This window comes from Tiliqua scincoides, chromosome 4 (assembly GCF_035046505.1).
Source record: "Tiliqua scincoides isolate rTilSci1 chromosome 4, rTilSci1.hap2, whole genome shotgun sequence".
Classification (NCBI taxonomy): Eukaryota; Metazoa; Chordata; class Lepidosauria; order Squamata; family Scincidae; genus Tiliqua; species Tiliqua scincoides.
In genome coordinates, this window is record NC_089824.1 from 168,050,114 (window position 1) to 168,076,125 (window position 26,012).

Genomic DNA, 26,012 nt, shown 5'->3' on the forward strand with positions numbered 1-26,012 from the left:
TCAGGAGAAAAAATAGTGCAAGCAAAGTTCCAGATCTTTCCCCTATACAAGTTCTAAGTTTCATACACCTAGCTAAATAACTCTGATTACCTTTGATCAGTCAAAACACTCTTGCACAAATATTATAATAGATTCTGAAGCTGGACTTATCTTTGGCCAGAATCCACTAGAACTCTGCCTTGTCACTCAGTCCACGGTTTATCTGGTGGGTACATTATTACTTATCTAACTGTTCTGTCATTCACCGTGGAAATGTTCAATACACTTCCAGCCTACCCTTTCTCCATTTTAGATCTCCCACCCCTGTTCCTGCTTTCTACCTGTTTACAACCCATCCATCCTGTCTTAGACCCCCCCTCCCCGATTCAGGGTAATTTGACTTTGAAAATATCTCCATTTACCACTTCTACCCTTTAGTGTGTTACATAATGGGCTGTTTCTGTAAGGCAACTGTGCTTTACTCAGAAGAGATTGCATATTGGCAGCAGCACCCCACATTCTTTTTCTAAAAGTCTCTGGTCTCCACCTTCACCTCTGTTTAAAGCACACTGAATTGCTGAGACCAAAGTTACGTAGCAGCCCTAGACTGAGATCCTTTTATCTGGTTTTGCTGTGTTCTAGGTTTCTGGTTCACCGATATTCAGTCCTGCAACAACATGCAGAAGCAAATGGGTTTGAAGGAGTTGATACGGTCGATGCCAGTAAGGCTGGTTACCATGATGATTCTGATGAGGCAAGTGATTGTGGTGAATGTGTGTGCTTGTGTGCTGTGGAACTTTCTAAGTAGTATTTGGCATTGATCCCAGTGTGAATTTGGCTTGTGCCTGTTTGAAAAGCAAGAATTATTTTACCAGGGGGGAGGGGGGATGAAGCAAAGAACTACTTAAGAAAACGATTGGGATAAATTTGCCTTAGCAAAATTGGGAAAGAGCCTGATTGTGGAATGCTTATTTTAACAAGAAGCTTCTCTCTCCTTTTTCATTCAGGACCTCCTGGAGTAGTGATACGACACGTCACTACTGTTGGATAGATATGGGTTTGAATGCTGCTACAGAAGGACGTGAGCGCCGACGGTCCACTTTCCTCCCAGTTTGGATGCCTTTCCACTCTCTGAGGGATTCTGTGTTCCCGTTGCTTCTATCAAACTGCCTAAAACAAACAAGGCTGCAGGAATTGGGGGGAGGGGGACACTGCAGCTCTGAAGGAAGAAGGGAAAGCGTTTTTAAAAGTAATGTTATTTTAATCAGATTTCTTTCCGGTTCTTAAAAAACTAAATAGGAATGTGGAAGCAACATTTCACTAATCATTAGCAATACTAGGTGCGACTTAATGTGCTGCTGCTGGGAGAAGCCTCCCGATTTCCCAGATGGGGGACGTGTTGCACCCCACCACTGTAATGATCTTGCTGTGAAGTTGCTGCAGTGCGGCCAGAACGTCTCCTAGCAAGCAGAGCAGTGCGATATTGAGGCAGGGACTGAGGAAGCTTGCCAGCATCCCAAAGGGCTGTGTGGCAAAGTGGGCTTGCTTTTTGTTTTAACGAGTGTATTCAACTGAGTAGACGTGTACAGTGCAAAACAGAGGTTATTCCAAAGCAAGGAGTAGCTCTGTGGCTGGACTCTATGATTCCTAGGAACTAAACTGTGAAATCATCAGCATGTGTGCCATCATCAGTTAAAAAAGAACTCCGAGTGGGGAAGGGTTAATTTAATTGTAGGACTAAGTGGTACAGATCTTGGAATAGGATGTTATGATATTTTGAAGTAACAGAAATTAGGTGCTCTTAGATTGGGTTCTCGAAGTGAAATTTCCCTAATCTGCAAGCAGCACCTGTGAAGTTTTCCAGTGTTTCTTTTCACTATGCACCTCTTTTCTTGAAAGCAATAGATCAGTGGCTGCAGCTCATGCTCTGCTCTGCTACTGTGCTTTACCAATCCATATTTATCAGTTTAGATAAACTAGCATATTGCTCCTAAGGAATCATACATGATCTTCCAGTTACATTCATTTCTCAGAGAGAATAGAGTGAATCTCCCCAGAGTTATTTTAAAAGTATATGGAACCCGCTTGCTAAAAGGTGGTCTGGTGGGAATGGCAATGAAAGTGTCCCATTGGAGTTGGAAAGGAGCCTTACAGTTGGAGTTGGAATGGAGGGCTTCTTGCTAAGGGGAAACCATGGAAACGCAAAGGTATTAAACCACTGGGGCATTGCTGGTGGTGTTTCCATTAACAAGAGATTTAGATACTTGGTAAAGTGAAGCATGGCTATCTTAAAAGACCTTGACAGTTATTGTGTGTATTAAACTAGTCCACATGAACCCTGTTCATAATGTTGCGCTCATCTCGGGATGTGGTTCTGGTCCAGCACAGGGGAATGGCCTGCTACAGTATGTGTAAAACAAAATCATGTGAATAGTCTGACATTTACCTGAGCAAAGGAGAAATTCTCTTGGGCTTCATTCTCTTGGGCTTGCTTATTGGAGTCCTTGTTTTTTCATTGAGGACCACATCCACTAGAAGGTACAGTGGTTTCAGGTATAACTCTGGAAAGTCCTCTTGTTATAGGTAGTGATGTATTTGGCTCTATATGGAATAGGGTTTGGCAAAGAGAGATTTAAAAAAATGGAGAAAACAACTCATTCTTTTAAATCTTAGTCCAAATTCATGCTCCATGGTGTTGCCAGTGGTACTTGATGGAAGAAACTGGGAGCATGCTGGGACCTGAATGCTTGCTCCCACCCTCTGCATCGCCCCAATTCCACTATGAGCCCCTAAACCCTGACCTGCTGCTACTCTTTCTTTCCCTCCTCTCCTTACATGGTGACAGCAGGGCAAGAAAGGTGAGAAGGTCTTGCTGGAAGCATGTATTTGGGCTGGTAAGGATGACACCATTCACTGGGCTTGCCCACCATGTAATTAAGACCAAAGGCTTGCAGTTTCCATCCACCTGTCACCTGCAGTTCTAGAATGCTTGAACAGCTCTTACTCACATGGTTTAAATGCCATCAAGCTCTTTCTTTTAATCACAGAGTTGGGGAGGGGGGAGCAGGGGATGATATTGTCCAAATGTGCCTGAAATGACTCTCCCTGGTACCTGGAATGTTGCCATAGTAGTATCCCAGATGTCAAGGAGCATAGGAAACATATTTTTCCAAGGTGCTAGCATCCATACTATGGATGTTGAATGTCTTGGAAATTACTTATACCAGTGTTCTGTGTACCTGGAATACTACTGAACATGCAATCCTGATGAAAAGAGCTCTGACATATTGTAGTTTCCAGCCCTTATTAAGGATGTGGTCATCCTGGGAAAACTACATTTCCTAAGATTCATGGAGCTATAGTCACTGCCATGGCAGCATTCAAGTTTCCAGGGAAGGACGTGCATGGGCATAAACTGTAATGAAGGTTCTTGAAGACTTCTGAGGCAGGGAGTTTGCTTCATAATACACCTCTCATTATCAATACCTAATTTTGTTCCTCAAAACAGCCCTTATAGTGAAAATCTGGATAACAAGCACAAAATTTCAGTAATTTCAATGGGAAAAATTCTAACTCATTCCAAAGCCATTCAAAATTTACCCCAAAATATGTTGCATGATAAAACAGAATAAACAACAATTCATAGCAAATTTTACATAGCATCACTAAAGTGTTAAAGTCAATGATGAAAATGTTTCAGAAGTTCTAGCATCATGTAATGAAGCTTAGCATCTCAAGCTTTAGTTGCAAATTGTGAGCAATTCTCTTACATTTCACTTGTTTCTCCACTTTTCCCATGTGTTTTTAAATCTTCTGTTCTTCAGGACCCAGATGGTAATTTGTAGTAATACAGCACAAAAACAGATGCGGTGTAACAGGGAGCACGTAATGCACGTGCCTTGAAAGCACAAGGACGCACTATCCATCAGGCAGTTTGTCTCACATTTAGAAGGTTGCTTATCCCTGAGCCGATCTCCGTCCTCCGAGGGTTCTGAAAAGTGCTTCCCTGAAAGCTTGTAGGAGCACACTCAAGAAAGGCGGCTCTTCTGGGCCTCTGTTTACCAGGGGGAGAAATCCAAAATGTGATCCGACTTCCTGAAACGTTCCTAGGCATGTAAATTAAACTTCTCTGTCACCAGAGCTCAAAGGAGAAGGAAAGTCTACCAGTTGGGTAAAATGGGAGGTAACCTTTGCCTTCATGAGGGACCTGGTCCTTCCTCCCTCCCAAAGACCATATATAAAAAACCTTGGTTGGATAAAGAGGGATGGTATTAATTTGCGCAGTGTGGATAAGTGAAAATCCTTATAGCAAACGTACTGCTAAAGAGGGAAGGGTGTACAAGAAAATGATATCAGCTGAATAAATTTGTATTCTGGACCAGGCAGTTACCAGTTTCAGCTACATCAGTAGCTACATCAAGCATCTCTGCAGATCAACATTTATATTCCTCCTGGCATATGGTAAAGTTGGATGGTGCTCTTTCATGAACCATTACCATTTGTCTCCTTATTGTCATTCATCAGGTATTCCGTGCAGCTAATCCTGTTGTGAATAATAAGAATGAATTTAATGTATGGAAGACATAATGTTGGGTAGCCTGTCACTGGTCACCTCCATCAAATGAAGTAGGGTTTGTTCCATATGCACTAGTTGTCAGATCTATCCAAGTGGTTAGAACACGCTGCTAAAGTCATAGGGCTAAATGCCTGTCCTGCATTTTCCCCCCAATCATTTTTTTAAAATTTTAGGTTTTATTGTGCTGTGATGAAGTCTCCTATTTGTACTACATTTGATAATACCTCAAAGTGCAGTGTTGTTTTTTTTTGTTTCCTCCTAGTAGAATTTGTTATTGCCCTTTATAGAGAATTTTGTGAAAGGCAGGCGCATGAACAGACCACACTCCTAAACAAGACAAATGTTATGAAGCAATGTCTGTTTCACTTGCTCAGGCAGTGTCTATAGCTTACTCTTGTTCCAATTTGCATTCTTACTCCACAGGAAATGGCTCCATTGATTTTATTTATGGCTTACAAGGTGGCACAGAAGCACACTTGACATGTAAATAAAAGTGTTGACTGTGAATTAATATTTGTTAAAGTCATGGTACTAGAACCTTCAATTGAAGGGGTTTAAATATTCCTGTGTTGAGCGGAGATGCTCTAAAATTGTTCCTAATAAATTTGAAGTTTGTGTACCATCTGTGCAGCGCAGAACCAAGCTCAAGTTGCTCTGCTTGGTGTGTGATTTTTTTTTTCTTTTCAGACTCCAGGTCCTGAGCTGGTAATATAATAGGGCACCTGAATGGAACTGGTGGAGATATTCTCCAATACAAAGGGATCATTGACTACTAACTCTTCCTGTTATCTCTCTGACTTCCTGTTACCTTTCTGAGCTACTAAAATAGCTCTGAAGGGCAGACAGGGAAAGAGGTCATCACTGGGTACTGTTCAAGTAGGCCAATGACCAATTTCATTAATCCGTTCCTATTGGGCTCCAGCCTTGCTTTTAAGGCAGGTTATGATGTCATACCATACATTGGCTGATGCAGTGAAAATGTTCCAAAGAACTTGAAAATGCCCCATTAAGCTAACTAGGGGTTAGTGACTGCTACGTGCTTGCTTCCCTGATGCACCAGTAACCTTTCCCTCCTAGTGCGGAACATGTTTATAATCTTCTGTCGTCCTCAGTGCTTTAAGCGTGCTGCCCAAGCAACAAAGCAGCCCCAGAGATTTTGCCGTTGCATGCGCTTTGAAGCATTATTGTCTCCCCAATATGCCTGCAAGGTTGACCAGATTTTAGAAAGACTCCATACCATGCACATAATGGCTGTAGAATACTACATAACAAAAAGCCATAGTGAATACACTCCTCTACACAGAATTTCCTAAGATGTACAGTCTGGGGCAAGGTACAGAAGGAGAAAGGAGCCATGTATAGAGTTTGTAAATAAGCCTGGCTATATTATAAATTTGTACTGGTATTTTTCTGTATATTTGCAATATTTGGGTGAGAAATAAAAATCAAACTGGACTTTTACTGGACCTGTGGTCTAACTTTACTCTGCGTGAGGCAAGCATGCAATCTCTTATAAGGCAGCATTTGCCAGCTTATGTTCTGAAGAACTGAAATGCAATAATGAGGAGCAAATCTGAGCAGTATTTAACCACATTTTTCAGGATGGCAACATCATATGTCCTTTGAATGGAAGAGGTAGAGCTGTAGCTGTGCCTCTGCTTATAACATCCAGCACTGGCTGTGTTTCTCTTATGGAAAAAGAAAAGTAGAAGGGGCTGTATTAATTACCACATCACACTTTTCCCTTGCTCATCCTCTGTTTCTGTCCATTCCACTCCACAATTGCACGTGATCCAGTGTGTATGTCCTGTGAGAAAATCTGTGGCCTCTGCATTACAATTGCTCAGTCTCTCTCTGCTTCATGATTAGAAAAAGGCTTAAAGACTTCATGACCAATAAGTGAATGGATGGAGGGGGGAGTCATAGAAACTCTCCATGCAGGAGTTTGGAGCTAAAATAATATATAATTCACAAGGGAAGAGATGAACCTTAACAGCAAGATTTAAACAGCCCACATCTCTGCCATTACTTCCTTACAATCTGTGCCCCATCCTGATGACCCAAATCCACATTTTCCAGTGAATCCTTTGTTCCATTTTTAGGATCAAGTCACATACTGTAGTTATTTGAGTTGGGGAGAAGAGACCAGGACATGTGGTGTTTTTGTCCTGGTTCTTGTTTTAATTTTTCCTATCAAAGTTTTCCTATCCCTTTTCTTCCTTTTGTGGCATATTTACAAAATAATTTAACTCCTCTTTGAAAAGTGACACTAAGATTCTTTGTCCCCCTTCTTTTTTTTCTGTTATCAATAGTGTGTATGAAACTTACTCCCATACTTGGAGTGGGAGACATTGGCATAACAAGTTTGTATTTGCCCAGAACATGCAACATGCGCAAGAGAAAAAAACAGGATGTGAGCCATGAAGAGACTTGCTTGAAAACAAATGGTGAAACCTTCATTAGCATTTCTCAAGTGGTTGGAACAAGTTGTATCATGTCCAGTCCTCTGCTCCAGGAGAAATTAGTAGCCCCTTAAAAACTAACCACCTGGTTTTAGCATAAGCTTTTGTGGACTAACCTTCTACATCTGGAAAAGAAGTCTCTAGTTCACACAACCTTTGCTGAGACAAATGAGTTTTTAAGGAAGTACAGTGCTCTTTGTTGACTTTGCTGCAACAGATTAGTACCATAAGATAAATGTCCATTCAAGTATCTAATGGCATGCTGTGAGGTACACCTTTGCATATGGTCACCCCATCCATTCCAAGCATTTTTCACATTGCAATAGTGTCCATGGAGGTGCCAGCAAGACCTGCACTTCCAGTTCTCTGAAATCCAGTCAATCCCTGTCTAGTTTCAAAAAAGGGCCAAACTACATGTTACATTAAACCTGTTAAGTAAGCAGGAAGTGCTATTTTCATGTAAAAAAGCACTTGCAAGTGGGGCTCAATCCTGTTTGGGACTGTCGTGTAGATCTGGGGTGGCCAATCTTTCAAATTTAGAGCTTGGACCTTTAACAATTGTATAGAAGATCTGTGAAATGACAAGCTACACCTGCTGAGATTCCCTCTACATAATTGTTAACCATCCAGGAGCCCTAAAGTTGAAAGGTTGCCCACCCCCACCCCAGCCCCCCCCCCTAGAAGGAGGGAGTTTAACCCTTCCTTCCAGTTGCATTGGCCCAGTCCTGCCTCATCCCTGAATGGGCTAGTTGCTGCAGTGCAGTAGCCCCTACTTCCTGGATGTCATTAAATAAAATGAAGTCATGGAGGAGGAGGGCTAGATGAGGTCTTTTAATGAACAAGAACTTCTAAATGTGGACACTTCTTAAAATCTGCCCCTGTAAGGGATGGTTCTCTGCCTTGTTTCTAATGGTAACTACTGTATGTCTGAGAAATTAAATAACAGCCACAAGGGAATGGGGAGAAAACGGCTTCTCCAATTGCTGATATAATAGGAGCTCCCCAATGCAAAACACTTTAGTAAAGTATAATTATGTATGCGATTTACTTACTTGAAAAATGGCACTAACAAATGCAGTGGAAACATTAATGAGCAACCTTTCTATCCCCCCTCCACCACAATAATCACACCTCTTAGGGTCTCTGTTAAAAAAATAAAAATAGCTTGCAAGCTTGAAAGTCTTTTGCCCAAGAGAATATGTTAATTTAATGGAAGTTATTAGTTAACTACAGACTTAAAATTGTAAATGTGGACAACGTGGGGCCAAAATAAATTACCTGTACTGCTTATATTCTAGTATGGCCTTTGACAGAATACTTCTGTTGAGGGAAATCACTTGAATGAATTCCTCTTGGAATATGTGGGCAATGTATCACAAGAACCAAGAAAGGGTGAGGTTTTCATAGTGTAATTTTTTCAATGGGTAAGGCAAACATTGAATCAGAGTGGGAGAGCTAGTGGGGGTAGGAGGGAGAGTGTTTGACTAGGACTGGAGAGACCTGGATTAAAATCCCCTCTTGGTCATAAATCTCACTGGGTGACTTTGGTCCAGCCACTATCTCTCAGTTTAACCTACATCACAGGCTTCTTATGGGGCTAGGTGGGAGGAGAGAGAACCATGCATGTCATCCTGAGCAACCTGGAGGAATTTTAGGGTATACATTCTGCTGCATGGGCAAAAATACAAGCAGGTGACCTCAGGCAAAATTAGAGCAAAATAATGCGTTAACATATCTTAAGAGCACAATTCCATCCTCTGGTTATGTTGGCGCAAGTCCCTTGTGCTGACCCAGGAGTGGGACATGGGAATTGACATGCCCCATGGGAACTCCCATGACATGGGAGTTGGCAGGCCAGCACATGGATGTGTGCCGGCCGACGGAGGCCAGATTTGGCCTCTGCAGCACTGTGTAAGGGAAGTTACACCAACCTGGGAAGGCCAGCACAGGGGGTTGGGGAGAGCAGGGGGAGGGCATTTTGGGGTGGGGGGAGAGCTGGTGGCAGGTGGGCAGGCCAGGTCTGGGTGGGGGGCAGGACCAGCTTCTGGCACTTAGGCCAGATCCTAACCCCCTTCTGAGCAGCCCAGCCTAACTCCAGGCTGCTTGGATCTGGGCCAGCGATTACGGTGGCTGGGGCAGTGCTCAGGATAAGGGGAAAAATAATCCCTTGCCTTAAGTTACTCCATAGCCACCTCCAACCCTATGAGGATACAGCACAAGGCCAGCCGGCCTGCCTGATCCAGCACAGGTTAGGATTGGGCTGCCCATCTCACTGTTCCCTAACTGCACTTACTCTAATTTGGGTGTCCATTGCAACTTTCTGATCCCCAGGGAGGCAGATAAGAACTTGACCTTACAGAGAGAGTTTCTCAGATGGAGCCAAGCCATAACACACACATGAATCCTTGGACTTGACCTTAACCCATTTTTGCATGGCCCACAAGTGTACACATTTGGTTCCTTTTGTGTATATGCAATGTTGGGCAGAAATGGCTTAAGAAACCTAGCTTTGAGGATGCAATTGTCTCAACCTATTGGATGTTTTATGACTGGTTGGCTAGCACAACATAATCTTTGACCTTGTCAGGTGGGCTCACGTGTCCAATGAGCAGGTGCCTGTCAATCCTACAGGTGAGCTGGCTGGGAAATATTGTTCTTGGGAAAACCAGACGAAGAAGACACAGAATCCACAAAATGACCTGTCTGCCTGGTCATGCAGTCTTCAGTGGCACTGATTTACACTGAAACTTTTCTGAAGGAACATATGGGGAAAGAGAAGGAAGCCAGGGGAGCTCAATCATCACAGGAGTGAATAAACAAACAGTATCATCAGCAGGGGAGAAAATGGCTCACTCCATTCTAGAGAGAAGAGCAATTCTGCTATAAGTTGAGGAGAGAGACAGATGATTTCCTGTGACTGAGCAGTCTGCCTCTATGCTCAGAGAGAGAAATGCTGATAGGCAGGCCTTACTTGTCAGCAGCAGGAAAACAGCATTCTCCCCCCTCCCCTTTTTAAGTGAAGTCTATAAATTAGGCTGCAGAGATTCTGAGAAGTTATTAAGACCGGGCCACCAGGAAAATGCTCTTGCCTGCAGTGTAACCCAGCCATCAGTTATGTTCCAAGAGGTACCCAGACAACTGCAACAATACGGTATGATGACCTTTATGTCTCCCTCTCTCTCTGGATCTTTTGAGAGAGGGGGGGGATCTTAATAATAAAGTACTTGAATGAGATTGGGATAATCTGGCTCTTCTAACTATTTTAAATTCTGTTGGAATCAATGTCATGTAATGTCAAGTCAAGAAATGAGGGGTGGTGGAGATGGTAGTGCAGAATTACATCATAGGCAGTAACATAAAGATAGTGAGAAGGGCAAGTACCTTGCCCACTCCTTGTTAATCCCATTGCTGAATCATATACTTGTTAAAGTAAGGCTGCAGTCTGAAGTAGGCTTTGCTTGAAGGAGTTAACTCCATCAAAACCAATAGGACTGACTTCAGAGAAAATATATTTTGGATGGGAACACACATGCACAGTGTACTGTTATTCTCCAAAATGCACGTAGCCCTTTCGGTGTCCAGCTCTATAATATTTTTCTGGTACCACCTGGGTCCATTGCATATGTGACAGATCTTCTGCAAATGAAACATTTTCACATGGGACAGAGGGGTGGTCACACGTGATCATCTAGATGGTATATGTGCATTTGCAACATGGTTTGCTACACAGATGTGCTTGTTCATACAGGAAACCTATAGGGTCCTGTGTGATCCAAGTTCTTGCTCCTTTGAACGTATGATATTGTAGGAGTCAGTCGAAGAAACCTAAAACCTTTTAAACTGCACAAAGAGATTACAATACTCTGAGTATATCAATATTCCAAATAAAATGCAGCTGCCTTGCAATCCTGATTCACTTTTCAGTCTCTTGCATTTTGTATCAAAACCCAAGTGAAAGTGAATACTGTCTGTTTTCATTGAAGTTCTCTTGCAAAGTGAGATACTGTTCTGCCAAACTTCAGTCTGTTCCAGACTGTTCTTCCTAGCTTTGGACAAAGCAAATGACTTCTTGCCCACCAGTGAGCTCCTTCCTTGCAGACAAAATTCTGTTGAAATTTTTTTTGCAAGAAAAATACTTCTGGACTGCTTGTGACACAATGTTTATGCAGGGGAAGAAGAACTTTGGGGAATACTTGTGCAAAATGTTTTATATTAGAATGCAAAATCCCTATAGATTTTGCTGGGAAGAATCCTACATCAGGTGCAATGAGGGACAGCAGCATCTGCCTGGCTTCTTGCAAAAGAAGCCCACACAGATTTGCTGGTCCAAAGCAGCCTTTTTATGTGACTTCCTCATTGGTGTTTTTCCAAGGGGAAAATCTTGTATGGAAACAGCAGCTCACTGTTCCTAGCAAGCAACAACTACCTGGTACATTGTAACAGAGTTGATTAGGGATTTATTTAACTGTGTTTCATCATTTTGGCAAATAGGATTTAAAATGCAGATTCCATACATCAGGTTATTGCTTGGCCCTTTACACCTCAGTTAAAATTTGGCCTTTTGCGTCCTACTTAACATACCATGAAGCCCTGTCTTCCCTTTATTCTGTGTTTCTCTCAAGCGAAACTATCTGGCCAACTGCCTGGAATGGGAAAGGTGCTGTGACTCTGGGTGCTCATCAGGGGTCAAATGACAGATTATGTTAAGCCATCATGAAGAGACAGGCTTAACACAGGAAGAAAACTGGAATAATCCCTTCATTTCATAAATGCAGTTTGGGGAGAATGCAAACTAGGACCCTGGTGTATGAAGAGTGTGGTGGTGGTGGTGGTGGTGGTGGTGGTGGGGCTTTTCCCCTTTCCCACTGAAAATCAGTCCCTGAAGTGATGATTTTGAGTAAACTATTCCAACAATAAAAATAATTTCCAAAATAAAAACAGTAAACAGACAGTAGTAGAATAGCGTTATAACTAGAGGTGGCTTTTTTTTGTGATAACGAAATAAAAACATATAGCACCGCTTTCTGCACTTTTCCCTAATCAGGTTAAAGCAGTGAGTGGGAAATGAGAAGCCTCTCCTTTCTTTCCCTAGGTCTTTGCCTTCCCTTGTAGCGGCAGCTTTCTCTTTGGAGTAAGCTGCCTGGAGAAAAAATTTGCCATCTGGAGTTCAATGGGCTGTTAATTTTTGGTTTCTTTGTTTTCCACATTTGCATGCCCCTTTGGGAGAAAAACCCCAAAGGGCACAGACAGGCCCAGTTCACACCTCTGCTTGACCTGTGGAGATGAAGTGAGTCTGGTTCAAGCAAAGAGAAGCCACATTAACAGAGGCTGTAGCAGATTTACAGAGGACCAGATCTAGTCTTAGGCCTCAAATTTCCTACACTGCCATAGAACATAGAAGGGGGTATGTGTACCCCCAGGGGTACACAGGGGTAGTTGCCAGGACCTTTAGGGGTTCTGCCATTGAATAATGGCAGAAAAGGCAGGTCTGTATTAGAATGCCTTGCAGGGCTAATACGAGGGGTACAAATTTATGGAAATAGGCTGCCAAGAGTTATGCAAGTGAAGAAATGTTGGGAACCACTGATATATGCTAATGTTATCTGTTTGATTACAGGGAAGAGAATAAGAATCAAACCTGGGGCCAGTTGTATGGCACAGAGTGCATAAGGATTACTGCTGCTTCCTCTGCAGTGCTGCCTGCTATGGCCTCCAACTCCACTGCAGGGAATGACCCCAGTTCTGACTTGAGTGAAACGTTCCTCTTCTATAGCAGGAATGTCTTTGCTTTCTTCTACCTTTTCTTCTTCCTCCTGGGCTTGCCTGGGAACGTCTTGCTGCTCTTGGTTCTGATCCGCGGTCTCAGGACAAAGAGTGGCAGCCACATCACACGCCTGACCGAGCCACTGTTCATCAATATCACGGCTCTCGACCTGCTCTTCTTCCTCTACAGCTTCCCTATAATGTTTGCAGATGCCATTTTTCAGGGCTGGCGCCTGAGCTACTGGCTCTGCATCTCCAACCGCAGCGTGTCCTTCTGGATCTCCTTTGCGGACTTCTATAGCATGCTAGCTGTCTCACTTCTTCGCTACATTGCTGTTCTCCATCCGATGCACGTGTTCCCCGTCTCCCAAAAGCAAATTGTTTTGACTTGCGTGTTCATCTGGGTGGCTTGCCTCTTGTTCTCCACCCCACTTTGGTTTCACTATAAGTTGGTTCATGTGGAGGGAAAGACATCCTGTGTGAATCAAATGGCCAGTGAGGAACTGAGCCTTTACCTGCGGCTCCTGGGAGGGGTGGGATTCCTGCCTCCCATGTTGCTGATGATTTTCTGCTACTCAAGGATCATCTCTGCCCTGAAGCTTAGGAGGAGGATACTCTCTATACACACTGTGGCCAGCTTGCACATTAACTGGCGAGCGACAATGATGACTTTGGTCACCATGGTGGCTCTTGTAACCATGTGGCTCCCATATTGGCTGCTCATTTTCTTTACCAGTCTTGATGAGTTCTTAACCACAGTCCCTACATACTTGGCTTACCACCTGACATCCCTCCTGGCCTTTACTAATCGGTGTATCAATCCTGTCATCTGCTTCTTCCTGTCTAGCCAATTTCAAACCAGGCTGAAGAACCTGCTTAGGTGGACAGAGAAGAGAACTTGGCAAGCAGGTCCTACCCATGTGGGTAAAATAGAAATATTGGGTGGCCCACATGCTGCGGCTGTGTCCTAGGCCTGAGTAAAGCCAAAAGATGTGGGGCTAGGATAGTGTGTGAAACAACCATCCTCTCTCCCTATAGACTGCTTTATGAAACCTTCTGTCATCACATGGAAAAAAAGCCATAACAGACAAATTCAGAACTTTCATCCTATGTGAATTTGTGTCAACTGAAAATATTTGAATCAGCAGGTTTCTTTGTGTGAAAATGCTTGTAGTTCTGGAAGTTTTAATCAGGTTAAAGAAACTTTTTGGCTTGAAATTCTGTCTTGGGGGTTGCATTCTCTAGAACAGGGGTGTCCAAAGTTTTTGGCAGGAGGGCCACATCAGTCTCTTACACTGTGTTGGGGGCCGGGGGGAAAAAGAATTAATTTACCTTTCAAATTTGAATAAATTTACATAAGTTTACATAAATGAATATATTAAAGACAAACTTATATGAATGAATGAAGGTCTTGCAGTAGCTCAAGGACTACAAAAGGCCTTGCACAAAGCAAGGCCAGCCTTTCTTTCACTGCCACTGCTGCACCACAGATGTGAAACAGCAAGCAGTGGAGGGAGCCCTTGTCCCACAGCTCACGCAAGAGGTCAGTTGCAACCAGCCAGAGTGGGCTCCAACAAATGTCCAGAGGGCCAGAGGTTCATTGGAGACTGGGGGCTCCCTGAGAGCCGCATTGAGAGGCCTCGAAGGCCACAAGTGGCCCCAGGGCCGGGGTTTGGGCACCCCTGCTCTAGAATGTCTTAAGGCATAATTCTGTTTTTAACTGAATTGCTGATTCTCAAAATTGCTTTTTGCTGAGCAGTGCCATTCTGCCAGGATACGTCCTGGAAAATGGTTCATTTTCTCTCTCTGACACTTCTCTTTGGGATGGCTGAGCAGTTCTTTGTTTCAGTGATTGCTGACTTGTTTGTGCCATTAATTGGACACTGATTCATTCCCATGGAATATTACATGTTTGTTCACTCAAAATGTTTCTAGTAGCAATAACAGAAAGGGATGACTGGAGGGAATATTAATTGTGCTGAAGCTTCCGGGTTGGGAATTCGGAGTCCCTGAAATAACCTTTAATGTTCAAGCTGAGAAATCTATTGCTTGGTAAAATGTGCTAATGAGGTCTCAGTGAGAAACAAAGGTATGCTTCTACCCTGCAGTGGAAGACAGTTGCTGTCTTTCTTTTACTACCAAAAGTCAAATTGGAGTCCCTTGCAGCATATTTATCTGAAGCTTTCTCATGAGAAGACAGGCCTCCTCTTTTTTTGACTTGGGCTAAGCTTCCTTACAAATCTCTGTGTCAGAATTTGGTATCTTTTGCCATCCTACAACAGACATGCAATGACCCCTTCCTAATTACATTGAAATTTTAAAATACTAGTGACCGATCCAATTACATAAGATTATACCTTCTGTCAAGTGGTGGAGTTTCATGCATTGCATGACAACAGCTTGCTGTGTATGGGTATGTCATCACTAGTTTAAATCATGTACATTTTAAACCTCTTTAACTGTCATGGCTTCCATCCAGGGTCTCTGTGAATGCTAATTCTGTGAGCATGCTGTAGCTGTCCAACATATTTTATCCATACCCTCCCAAGATTACGTAGAACTCTTTGGGGCAAATCTCTGGCAGTTAAAATAATTTCAAACCAGTTTAAATGTATACTCCCCCATCCAGCTAAAGCCCATCATGCTCACGTTCCATTGAAATCAATTCAACTTTTGTTCATCTTTAAGGTTCCCTAAGACATTGTTGGGTTTACTGCCAGAGTGATCCTCTAGAATTGAAATCAATAGGACTTCAGAGCACAACTCACTCGCAGCCCGATTCTATGCTTCCCGGTGCTGCTGGAGCAGTGCTGCCAAAGCGGCTACTGTTATATCCAGCGGGCACAAGGAAGCCACCCAGGAGTCTCCCCAGGTGAAGGGGACTTTGGTCATCTTCCCCCAAGGGCACAGGATCCACAGTGGATCTCCTCCAGTCTGCACTGGCTTTTTTGCTGGTGCAGAGTGGAGGAGCTCTGTGCCAAGCTTTTCAGTGGAGCAGGGCTCTGCCAGTCCCACCCCCTTCCCACCCCAGTTCCTCCCCTCACCCTGCTCTTGTTCTACCCTCCCACACCCCCCGCCCCCCCCCGAGGCCGCACTGCCACCCGGCGGTTTGACTTACCTCAATTTCTGTCTCCTTTTGTCCTTATAATTTTTCACTTGTTTTCCAGGTCAAAAGTACACAACCTCTTTGTTCTTCCTTTAGCTTCAATGCAGCAAAGATACACCTGTTATCATCAGGTCATCATTATTTTAATATAACCAATGGTTTATTGAAGGTTCACTAGGTATGCTTTAGAAACATTTGATTGTATATGTTTTATGCATGCCCGTAGGAGACTGATTAATTTTTCATATATCTTTCAAACCTTTGGACATTGAGGGTACTGAATGTTTAATAAAGAAGATAATAAAATAATGGTTGGCATTTATTTTGCCTTTATGTCATGTTATCTTTGGTAGGACTCCAGAAGGCTGAGCGATTATCTGCCTGATGAAATTGAAAGGGAGGAGCTGGTGGAGACATATAGTTGCCGTTTAGATTGCTTATGGCAATACAGTCACCTGGGGAGAGAAGCTGCAGGCAGACACTACGAGTTGGGATGATGTGGGGCTGCCTTGTGATCATGAGCTGTTCAGAACAAATTAGAGCCTAAGGGGAAATGAGACTGGGGGAGAACCAGTACCTAAAGCGGGCATGAAGATCTAGCAGGTTTGCATTCTCTATGTCCTCCTCAGGCTCTCAGGCTGCCTCCTGTTTTTTTTTTTTTTGATCTTCAGGAGCTTTACTTCCACTCCAATTAAAGCATTTCTTTGATCCCCATTTATACCCAGAGGGGGAAAAAGACTATAGGGGTTGGCTTTAGTTACCCCTCCCCCTGCCACCGTGCTCTTATGTTGGTGGCATCTCCAAAAGCATGTCCTCATGGACAATTCTTGGGTTATTGTTTCATGATTACACTCTGAACTAGAATGTGCAGCAGCTGAGCAGGTCAACATAATCCTTGACTAACTTTTAGTAAATCAGCCTATCTTGGCCCCTTTCGTAACAAATCGCTTTATTCATTTTCCCCCTCTTCTACCCTTATGCAGGCAGAAATATTTCTCTTTTGTTTGTAAATCATGATTACCTCTCCTCAAATGCATGCTCTAAAAGGTCATGCAGCAATGAACCTATGCTGCTAGGACAGTCATTTTCAACCACTGTGCTGTGGCACATTGGTGTGCCGAGAATAGTCTACCAGAGATTGGGGGAGGATCATTTTTTAATAGGGCCATTGGGGAATGTGAGCCCCCCTGCTGGCAGTGCGGTGTGCCTTGTCAATTGTAAAAAAAATAAATGTTGTGTTGTGCCAATTTTAGCGCCTTCTTCAGTGTGTTGTGAGATGAGAAAGACTGAAAAATCGCTGTGCTAGGAGGTGCTGGGTAAGTCCAACATACTGTGATCAAATGCCAATTACGCCAGTCCTTTGTTTTCACATGCACAAGGCTCTTTGTTTTGTAGTTGTATGAGTCTGATATTGCTCTTGTCCTAAGATTTCTCCTTAAGAGACATATGCATCGTCCACCTGTAAGCAGCTAACAGCTCAATCCTATGCATGTCTACTCAGAAGTAAGTCCCATTAGAGTCCATGGGGCTTACTCCCAGGAAAGTGTGGATAGGATTGGGCTACCAAACCCTAGACAATCAATAACCCAACTCAATATGTCTGACCTTAAATTTTTCAAAGTTTGTGTTTATAAACCTTTTACCCCTTCCACCTTAACACACAACTGTTTTCATTGCTAACCCCTGCTAACTGGGTAAGAGGCACTTTTTCAAGTGGGTGCTCCTCTTTTATTTAGCAGGGGGAGAGTAACTGGCCCACCTCACCCCAGCAGTGTCTTTTCTAGTGGCTGTCTCCTGGTGTTGCATCTTGTTAGATTGTGAGCCCTTTTGGGACAGGGAGTCAATAGTTATTTGATTTTTTTCTGAACTTTGTGAACTTTTTGCTGAAAAGCGGTATATAAATACTGTTAATAATAATAATAATAATAATAATAATAATAATAATAGGAATATTATGTCAAGATTCTTTCTTTCTTGCATGTACCCAAAGAGGTCCCTGCCTCTGCTTCTATTGCAAAACATATCTTCTTTGCACTACAGTTGGCAGTCAGCCATAATTGTTGAAGAGGAGAACACTTTTTCCCCCCGCTACTTATTTCAGCAGATTTGGAATATATGCTACCTTGAGATATTTAATGTTCAAGCTTTTTATATTTTGCTTCCTTTGTGCAATTCAATTCCTGTCTGTAAAATTCAAAAGGTGAAAGGGGCAGATCATCCTTTTACAAATGATTTGTCGGTAGCAGTCAGACCATGTTCTAAGTCGGCCACTGCCTGCATCAGGAAAACCACCAAGGAAATCTGAAAGGAGGGGCCTGGCCTCCCCCTCCCCTTTTCTGGCATTTTTCTTTCATTGGTTTGCAAGGCAGAAGGGCAGATCACATCACAAAATCACATGTTTCCTTTGTGAAGCAGCACTGGACTCAGCGCTTTTGACTAATGCCAAATCTCTCTTAAGGTAAGAATATCTGTGACTGGGGAGAGCCAAGCTGTCTTGGTGGGCGCAGGTTTCAGACCTTGCTTGTGCTAACATGTGAATGCCAGATGACCCCAAACCTATATATCCAAATCTCCTTGACAAGGTGGCTTTTCCTTGCCTTCCGCCTGTTTTGGAGGCTTCAGCCATAATATCCAGTGTGCACCTAGGTGGGGGAGAAGTTGCTGCTATGGAAAGTGCAGATTCATTTGTTGGGGGAAAATGTTCGCTAACTATGGAATATTGGACTGGTAATGCTGTCATAAGGTCTCCATATTATGCACAGCCATCCTCTTGGTTTGAGTTACCTGTAATTGAGATCTGATTACATTTCTTCATTGTTCTTAGTCTTTAGCTTCTTAAGGCTTCATACAGTTGTAATCTCTTGCTTATGTGTTGCTGATAAATGAGACAGAGAGAAGAACAGACAATCAAAATCCATTACGTACCGTGATTTCCTAAAAGAACATACCCCTGGAAGACAGAAGGCAAGTATGTGGTTTAGGAAGAACTGATCTTGGGTACCATGTTTAACAGGTATGCTACTGTGGTTCCATACTGCTCTTTATCCACAATTTCCAAATCTTTATCCGCCTTTGCCAAATCAGTGAAACGTTTGTATTCAAGTGCAGCTAGCCTGATGCACTAGTAGTTGGCAAAGAACCTGCTTTAAAGTTGCCTTTGTTTATAAATGACCATTAATTGCATGGATCCTATTGCTTCTTCCCATAATTACAGTAGTTCTGTTCAAGGCTATCTGAGATTTTTTCCTTGTGTGCAGCATAGTGGAACAAAGTATTAGACCATCCAGTGCAACACCAATTGATTTTATGGTGAGCAAAATTGGATCTAAAAACAACCCTAATTTTTCTAGACAGTAACCCCCACACCACCCAAAGAACAAAAGCTGCATTTCTGCCATTGCAAAATGTTTCCACACATGACTCTGCAGAAGTTCATGTTTTGTGCTTCACTCATTCCATATGTAAATTCAGGGTGGATAGTGGTAGAGAGACCTGTTTAAATTTAATGGACATTTTAGCTAATATAATCTTTACATTCTCCTTACAGATTCAAAGCAAAAATTGCTTTTGGTGATATGTGCAAAATCTTAGGTTGTCAGCAGGTTTAGGGCAGGGCTTTTCAAACTGGGGCGTCGCAACACCCCAGCCTGCGGGCCCTGGCCCCTGCCCCCTTAAGGGACGGGGGCAGCCTGGAGGCAGGGAGGAGGCAGTAGTGCGATCCTTAGGGGCATTCGCTCTGCATCTACTTTCACTGCTGCGGGGAGCCCTGCTGCAGGTCGCGCCGGGCTCCCCGCACCCCCAGGAAGCTGCAAGGGCTTGGGTACGTGTGCCCAAGCCCCTGCAGCCTCCCTGAGCGGCGCGATCCTGGGGATTGCGCCGCTGCCTTCCTCCGCCCCTGCTGCCTCCCCCTCCCACCCATGCAAGAACTTAGTGACTCTCCCAGAGAGTTTGAGAACCACTGGCTTAGGGGATTAAACACCCGCCACTTAAATTGATTAAATTCATATAAATATTCATATTGTCAAAGTATCAATGTATGTGCTTTTTGAAATATATATTGAAGGGTTAATATAGACTGCAATCCCCTACATACTTTCCTGGGAGTCAGCCCTTTAAACAAGGTGAAACTTCCAGAAGTGAGAATACATTCTTAGGATTGTGTAGTTAAACTATTGAAGATGCCCTTTCTCACAAGAAGTGATGGCTTTTTAAATTAAATTCTCATTTTTCATTCCTGCTACAGTAACATTCCAGGATCTATATAGCCCTAAAAAGTATGCCCTGTTGATTAAAACCGGCTTTTATTGATTGACTAATCTGCGGATGAAGACTGTAATTGACAATTCATGGGTGAAATCTTGTAACCCTAGGAAAAATTGTCCAATGGGTTTATATGAGTCATCTCTTTGTGTGCAACTGGAAGAAGGAACCCTAGACCTGTATTGTCTTTGTGGAAAGTACCCTAGACCTTGTGCATATCACAAGAACATGATAGTATTTAATTTGTTGATTCATTTCTTAGTTGGGTCTACAGTTTGCTTTTGCTGACCTGGCAATTAATCTCCATCAGGAGAAAAGGTGTATCTCATAATATGTGAATAGTAGGATGAGGGTGGGGTTCTGAATCTCCCTTTTCATTCTGGGTAGACATATTGGAAGCTAATACATGTGATAGCTTGATGGTGTGTGTGTTGGTGAAAAAATTGCTTTCCAATGTAAAAATTAACCGGCATGTTGGAAAAATTAACATACAAAGTAATCACATCCAAAGCCACTTACTATACTAGAGATTTGTTTCTCTACTACACCTATGAACTGGCCCTTATCAGATTGGTAGAGGAGATATACTAAAACTTGTTCAGATTAGAAAGAATCTTATCCTACAGGAAACATTTAGAGAAGCTCATTCCCCTGCATGATCATTAGCATGGACATAAGATTTAGGTTGCAATCCTAACCACATTTTCCTGAGAGTAAGCCCCATTGGACAAAATAGGACTTACTTCTGAGTAGACCTGATTAGGCTTGTGCCCTTAGTGTGGCAGAGTGGCTGAGAGATTGGGCTGTGAATGGGAACATCCCCGGTTCTAATCTTGCTTTTTGCCATGAATTCTCACTAGCTGGCTTTAGGTAAGCTTCTGTCTCAGCAGCAATATGGAAATAATAATACTTAACTTTACAGGGTGGTTGTAAGGAGTACATCAAGATAATAAATGTGAAGGGCTTTGCACACTCAAAGCACTAGTCAAATCATCATTATCATCATCATTCCTTATTCCAATGTGAGCAAAAGAAGTGCAAGACCAGTTAGTTCAGATAGTCTACTTCTACCTAAGCCTCAAGGAAGTTTTGCACCTGAGCAGGACAAATTTATGGCGTCACATTTTGCTGCACCTTTGCTTAGGTGACAGTCTAGTCACTGGCAATCTTTTGATGTCATATTCACTTCCCAAAACTTTATACTGCAGTACTTTGACAAAGGGTGTCCTTTTCTCCTAGAGACATCAGGCAGAGTAGAGAGAAATAACCTGGGCTTTCCAAAACAGAAATGAAAGCAACAAGAGTGGTGGGACAAAGGCAAAGGGGGGGAGGACACTACCACTTTGGGAGCTAGAATGCTTCATAGTCTCTTCTTTCTTCTTTTGTTCCTCTGAGAAGAGGGTGCAGGGGATGCTAAGGTCCATGGCCAGGTCTGAGACGTTCTTAGCCTGCAACTGCAGCAGTATTTTGCTCCCAGAAGACGGCACTCTTTATGGACTAAGCAGAGTCTCTTCTGTGTCAATCAGATACTCTCTTGCAGTCTGTCTGAGCTTTGTCTTGCTGATGGGCCTTGCTGGGAATTTTCTGATGTTCCTGGTCCTTGCTGACAGTCTTCGTGGCAGCCCCAGTGATATCTCTGTCATCACCAGTTTGCTCATGTTGAACGTCTCTGTCTTTGACATGGTTTTCCTCTTCTATGATGTCTCAGTGATGCTCTTTGCCTTTATCTCTGAGGACTGGCAGCTGGGGGAGACAGTCTGCATCAGCAGTCAGAGCATCTCCACATGGGCGATGTGCTGTGGTTTCTACAGCATGGTGGCCACCTCTGTTCTCCGTTACTTGGTGGTTGTTCACCCTACACATTCCTTCTCCTGCACCCCATGCCTGAGACTCCTGCTACTTAGCTGTACCTGGATCCTTGGCTTTGTCATCTCCATTCCCAATTGGATGCACCAAAAGTTAGTTACCTTTGGAGGCCACCAACACTGTGTGTTCTGCATGACACAGCCACAGATCTTACTTTATTTTGCTGTCTTCTTTGGTGTGGCTTTCCTTCCATTCTTGCTCCTGATGGTGGGTTGCTATTGGGAGATCATCTGGTTTCTTTGGTGCCGGGGAGATAGGGCCATTCATGCAGAGAGTTTCCTCCAGAAGAACAGGCAGGTCACCTCCAAGATTCTCACCATTGTGGTTATTTTTGTGGTCATGTGGATACCCTATTGGGTGATGACGTTTCTCTTGGCTAACCATAGCCTGCCACCAAATCCTGTGGTCTTTGTCATTTTAAATTTAGCAGTGCTACTGGCCTACTCCAACTGCTGTGTCAGCCCTCTCATCTTCTTTGGCTTCTCTGACCGAACACGACTCCAATTGAAGAAGATCTTCAGGCTGAAGTTCCACAGAAATGATGTGGGCAGGAGCCAAACTTGCAGAATTGAAATTGCTGTTCGTGCAACCAGTGAGTAGCTATTGATTTCCGGCGAATCCCAATGGAGAGAAACGTCTTCGAGGGACAAGCTCCCTTCATCAGATTTCATGCTAGGAGATGGCAGATAGAGAGACTTCCTGCTTGCATATTATCTCAGTCCCTTGGATTTTATGACTGTCAGTGAAATCAGAAAACGTATGATAAAAATAACAAGAGCTGTGAATCCAATTAAAGATATTTGTAGCCAGTTGACTATCTCGTTTTTCCCCAGTTGTTTAATTGGTGTGTATGTATAAAACGGAATCTCAATAAAAAGTCCTTGGGGGGGGGGTATTGAATAGCAGTGACAGTTCCGGTTAGGTGGAGAATTTAACATTTGGAACACAAAACTGCACTCAATTATTCACAACACAAACCAATGCATGTACATTCAGTAATAAGTCTCATTATGTTCAATGGGACTTACTCCCATGAAAGAGTGTATAGGATTGCAGCCTTAGAGAAGTAATAGCTTTATTATTTTCAGCAGCTTTCTGAACAAGGCAATGTTCATGCCCTCTTTGGTTTGCAGATGTAGCTGGTGGTTACTGAGACAACAGAAATCATCAGGTAGTCTGAGTCTAGTTTCCCCAGTTAGCCAGGATTTCTGTTTAAACCAGTGGTGGTCAACCTTCCAACTTCCTGGACCCTAAAGACATCTCATCTGTGAGATGACAAGCTGCACCTGCTGAAATTCCCTCTTGTACACAATTGTTAAATGTCTAGGAGCCCTAAAGTTGAAAGGTTGGCCACCCCTACTTTAAACCATCTTGTTAGCTCCTACTGGTAGAGTTACAGGATGTGTGTGTGTGTGTGTGTGTGTGTGTGTGTGTGGAATCTTCACAGTGGTAGCAGAAGCAGGGAGCAGTGGGGTTCTACGTATAAGCAATGGGTTCTTATTTCTTTGCACAGATAAAAATATTCCTGATGAAATTATTCACCACCACCCCAGCTGGCTCAATTCCCAGTAACTGGGATATGTTTCCAATCTGAGCTTAAAGCTGTAGCTGGTAACGGTAAATTTGCACTGATGATCATTTTGGGATGCACTGGAATTGATTGCTGCAACCTGCTTACAGAGACAAGTAACCTTGTCTCTGAACACAAGGGTAAGCCTCCCCAAACTATTGCTGAGAGCACTCCACTCTCAGACTTTGTAGGCCCTGCTGCCTCTACCGGTTTGCATCTTGCTTAGCCTAGCAAATTCTCCCTGAGAAAAAAGGTGGGGTCAGACATTAGAGTTGATCTGTAAGGGGACCTACCAAGATGCTTCCTGCACATTGCACATAAGGATCCTTATGTGGGCGAAGTTATATACTTTCATTGAGCCCTTCATCTACCACAGACCCTGCTTTTTCAGACTGGCTTACCTTATCCAGCTGATTACACTGCTTCTACCAGCCCCCCCCCCCCCCAAAAAAAAAAAACTAGCCTCCAATGCTTATATTAGCTTCTTGTTCAGAAGAGGGGGTTGTAGGGTCCAAGCAGTCCCATCCATCTAATCCTGTTGCCATAGGCCACAACCCACTTTATGTTTGTGAGTGGGGGGAAATAGGTTCCCCCTCCCCTGAATTTTAAACTCCTATCTCCAAAGGGCAGCCTTTCACACCAACAAATTGTTGCTATTATCTCGTGAACATGATGGTGAGGAGTTTTGAAAAAAACAGCATACTCTGTGCCCCTTGGCCCATGTCCTGGCTGAGACTTTCTCTTCAGTTTCCCTTTACCTTAGGATGGCAGATGGGCCTGCCATCTTTTCTTAATTAGCCCTGCTTCTGTCCCTGTTTGTCTCCCAGGCAGCTCTGAAATTTGGCAGGTGATTCTTTTACGGTCTGGTGAGAAAGTGCTGGGGAAATTATTGTGCGTTAAGCAGCTGCTGAAGGCACTGAAGCAGGCCCAAGATGAAGCCAGAGGCTCTGCAGACCATGCAGGTTGTTTTTCTGCAAATCCCCATTCTCATCTCATTGAACCTCTAAAATTCTACAGCTGCTCTGGCAGTCCACCTGACCATGTCTCTTTTGTATCCTTGTGTGTTCAGATGCCTAGCATCTGATCCAGTCTGTTTGGTAAAACTTCTTCCACGCCACTAGCTTTACTTTGGCTCACCGCAGTCCTGAACTTAAAGAAACATCATCTCTCCTTCTACCAGACACTGAACTACTGGTGTTCCCTAGCAGTTTGGAAGGAAAACAAGGCACCAAAAATAAGAGAGTGGCTTCTACTTAGGGCCCAATCCTATCCAATTTTCCATTGCTGGTGTATTTGTGCCAGTGGGGTGTATGCTGTATCCTGTGGTGGAGGGGCAATCACTGGGACCTTCTCAAGGTATGGGAACATGTGTTCCCTTACCAGGAGGTTGTGTTGTGGTTACACTGGAGTTGAAAAGTTGGATAGGATTGGGCCCTTCGTTGGCAGGTGCTCTAAGTATGCAGAAGTACATAAATTTGTAAATTGAAAGAAAATGCTGTATTTTTGATTCCCTTCCCTACTGCTGTGAACTTGCAGGACCTTTGTGGCTTTTGAGCCTGGGTGTCTTTTATTTTAAAGGGAAATTGAGTGAGGGGAGAAAAGAAGTGGGGAATTGGACTCAAGTCCCAGACAATTTACAGTAAATATGCTGGAGGTGGGAAAGTCACAGGGAGAGTACATGCCACGAGATTTAACAAACCTCCCCTCTCTGCACTGTATCAGACTGTTTCAGGAGGAGGAAAAGGATAAATTGCATCTTTTCCACTTCCCATTCTCTGGAAATTAAATAGTGGTAATATGTTCAGTTTTGGTGCTGGTAGTCGGCTCTATAGCAGACACTTTCATAGTAAATGGCACAGCAGGAGAAAGGCTTCAAGGGAATGGGAAAAGGAAAGAGGTGCCCTTTTCCTTGCCTTCCTTCAGAAACTCCCCTCCCTCGGTGCGGCTTCTCATCATGACAAGGATCCTTTGAGAAGATGACTAGAGCATTCCACAGAGCATTCCATCAGGGTGCTAGAGCTGCACTGCAGTATTCAGCACTGTCCGTTATAAAAATCAAATTAGGGCGCAATCCTAACCCACTTTCCAGCACAGACATAAGGGCAATGCAGCTCCTAGGAAAGGAAACAAACATTCCCTTACTTTGAGGAGACCTCCCTGAGTGCCCCCCAACTGCAGGATGCAGCGCACATCCCATTGGCACAGCTATGCCAGTGCTGGAAAGTGGGTTAGGATATGGGCCTTAGAGGTTTATAAGATCTAGGGCAAAGGGTCCAAAAGAAGCAAAAGATTTGGGTTAAAAACAAGGAATTGGATGAGTATTCTAGAGCCTATGTCTAAACCTTTAATTCTAGCACTCTCATCCCCAGTAGTAGCCACCAAGCACCACAGAAACACACCATTTGGGTTGAAGGGAAACAATAGCATGAA

The 26,012-nt window shown here is 43.5% G+C and overlaps 3 protein-coding genes across 3 annotated transcripts in view; all 3 read left to right on the top strand.

Annotated features, from left to right (window-relative positions):
• The window catches only part of SORT1 (sortilin 1), a 57,428-nt gene extending 51,422 nt beyond the window's left edge, over positions 1 to 6,006 (top strand). Inside the window, exons 19-20 of the mRNA XM_066625427.1 lie at positions 622 to 733; positions 987 to 6,006. Of these exons, the coding sequence (XP_066481524.1) occupies positions 622 to 733; positions 987 to 1,001 (127 nt within the window). The 3' untranslated portion in view covers positions 1,002 to 6,006. The remainder of the gene's footprint in view (positions 1 to 621; positions 734 to 986) is intronic.
• Positions 6,007 to 12,722: 6,716 nt separating this feature from the next.
• LOC136648519 (C-C chemokine receptor type 8-like) lies at positions 12,723 to 13,751 on the top strand. The gene has a single exon (XM_066624636.1). The coding sequence runs from the start codon at positions 12,723 to 12,725 to the stop codon at positions 13,749 to 13,751; it is 1,029 nt and encodes a 342-aa protein (XP_066480733.1).
• A 7,817-nt stretch (positions 13,752 to 21,568) lies between these two features.
• Positions 21,569 to 22,612, top strand: LOC136648521 (galanin receptor type 1-like). Its single transcript, XM_066624637.1, has one exon. The coding sequence runs from the start codon at positions 21,569 to 21,571 to the stop codon at positions 22,610 to 22,612; it is 1,044 nt and encodes a 347-aa protein (XP_066480734.1).
• Positions 22,613 to 26,012: the final 3,400 nt, after the last annotated feature.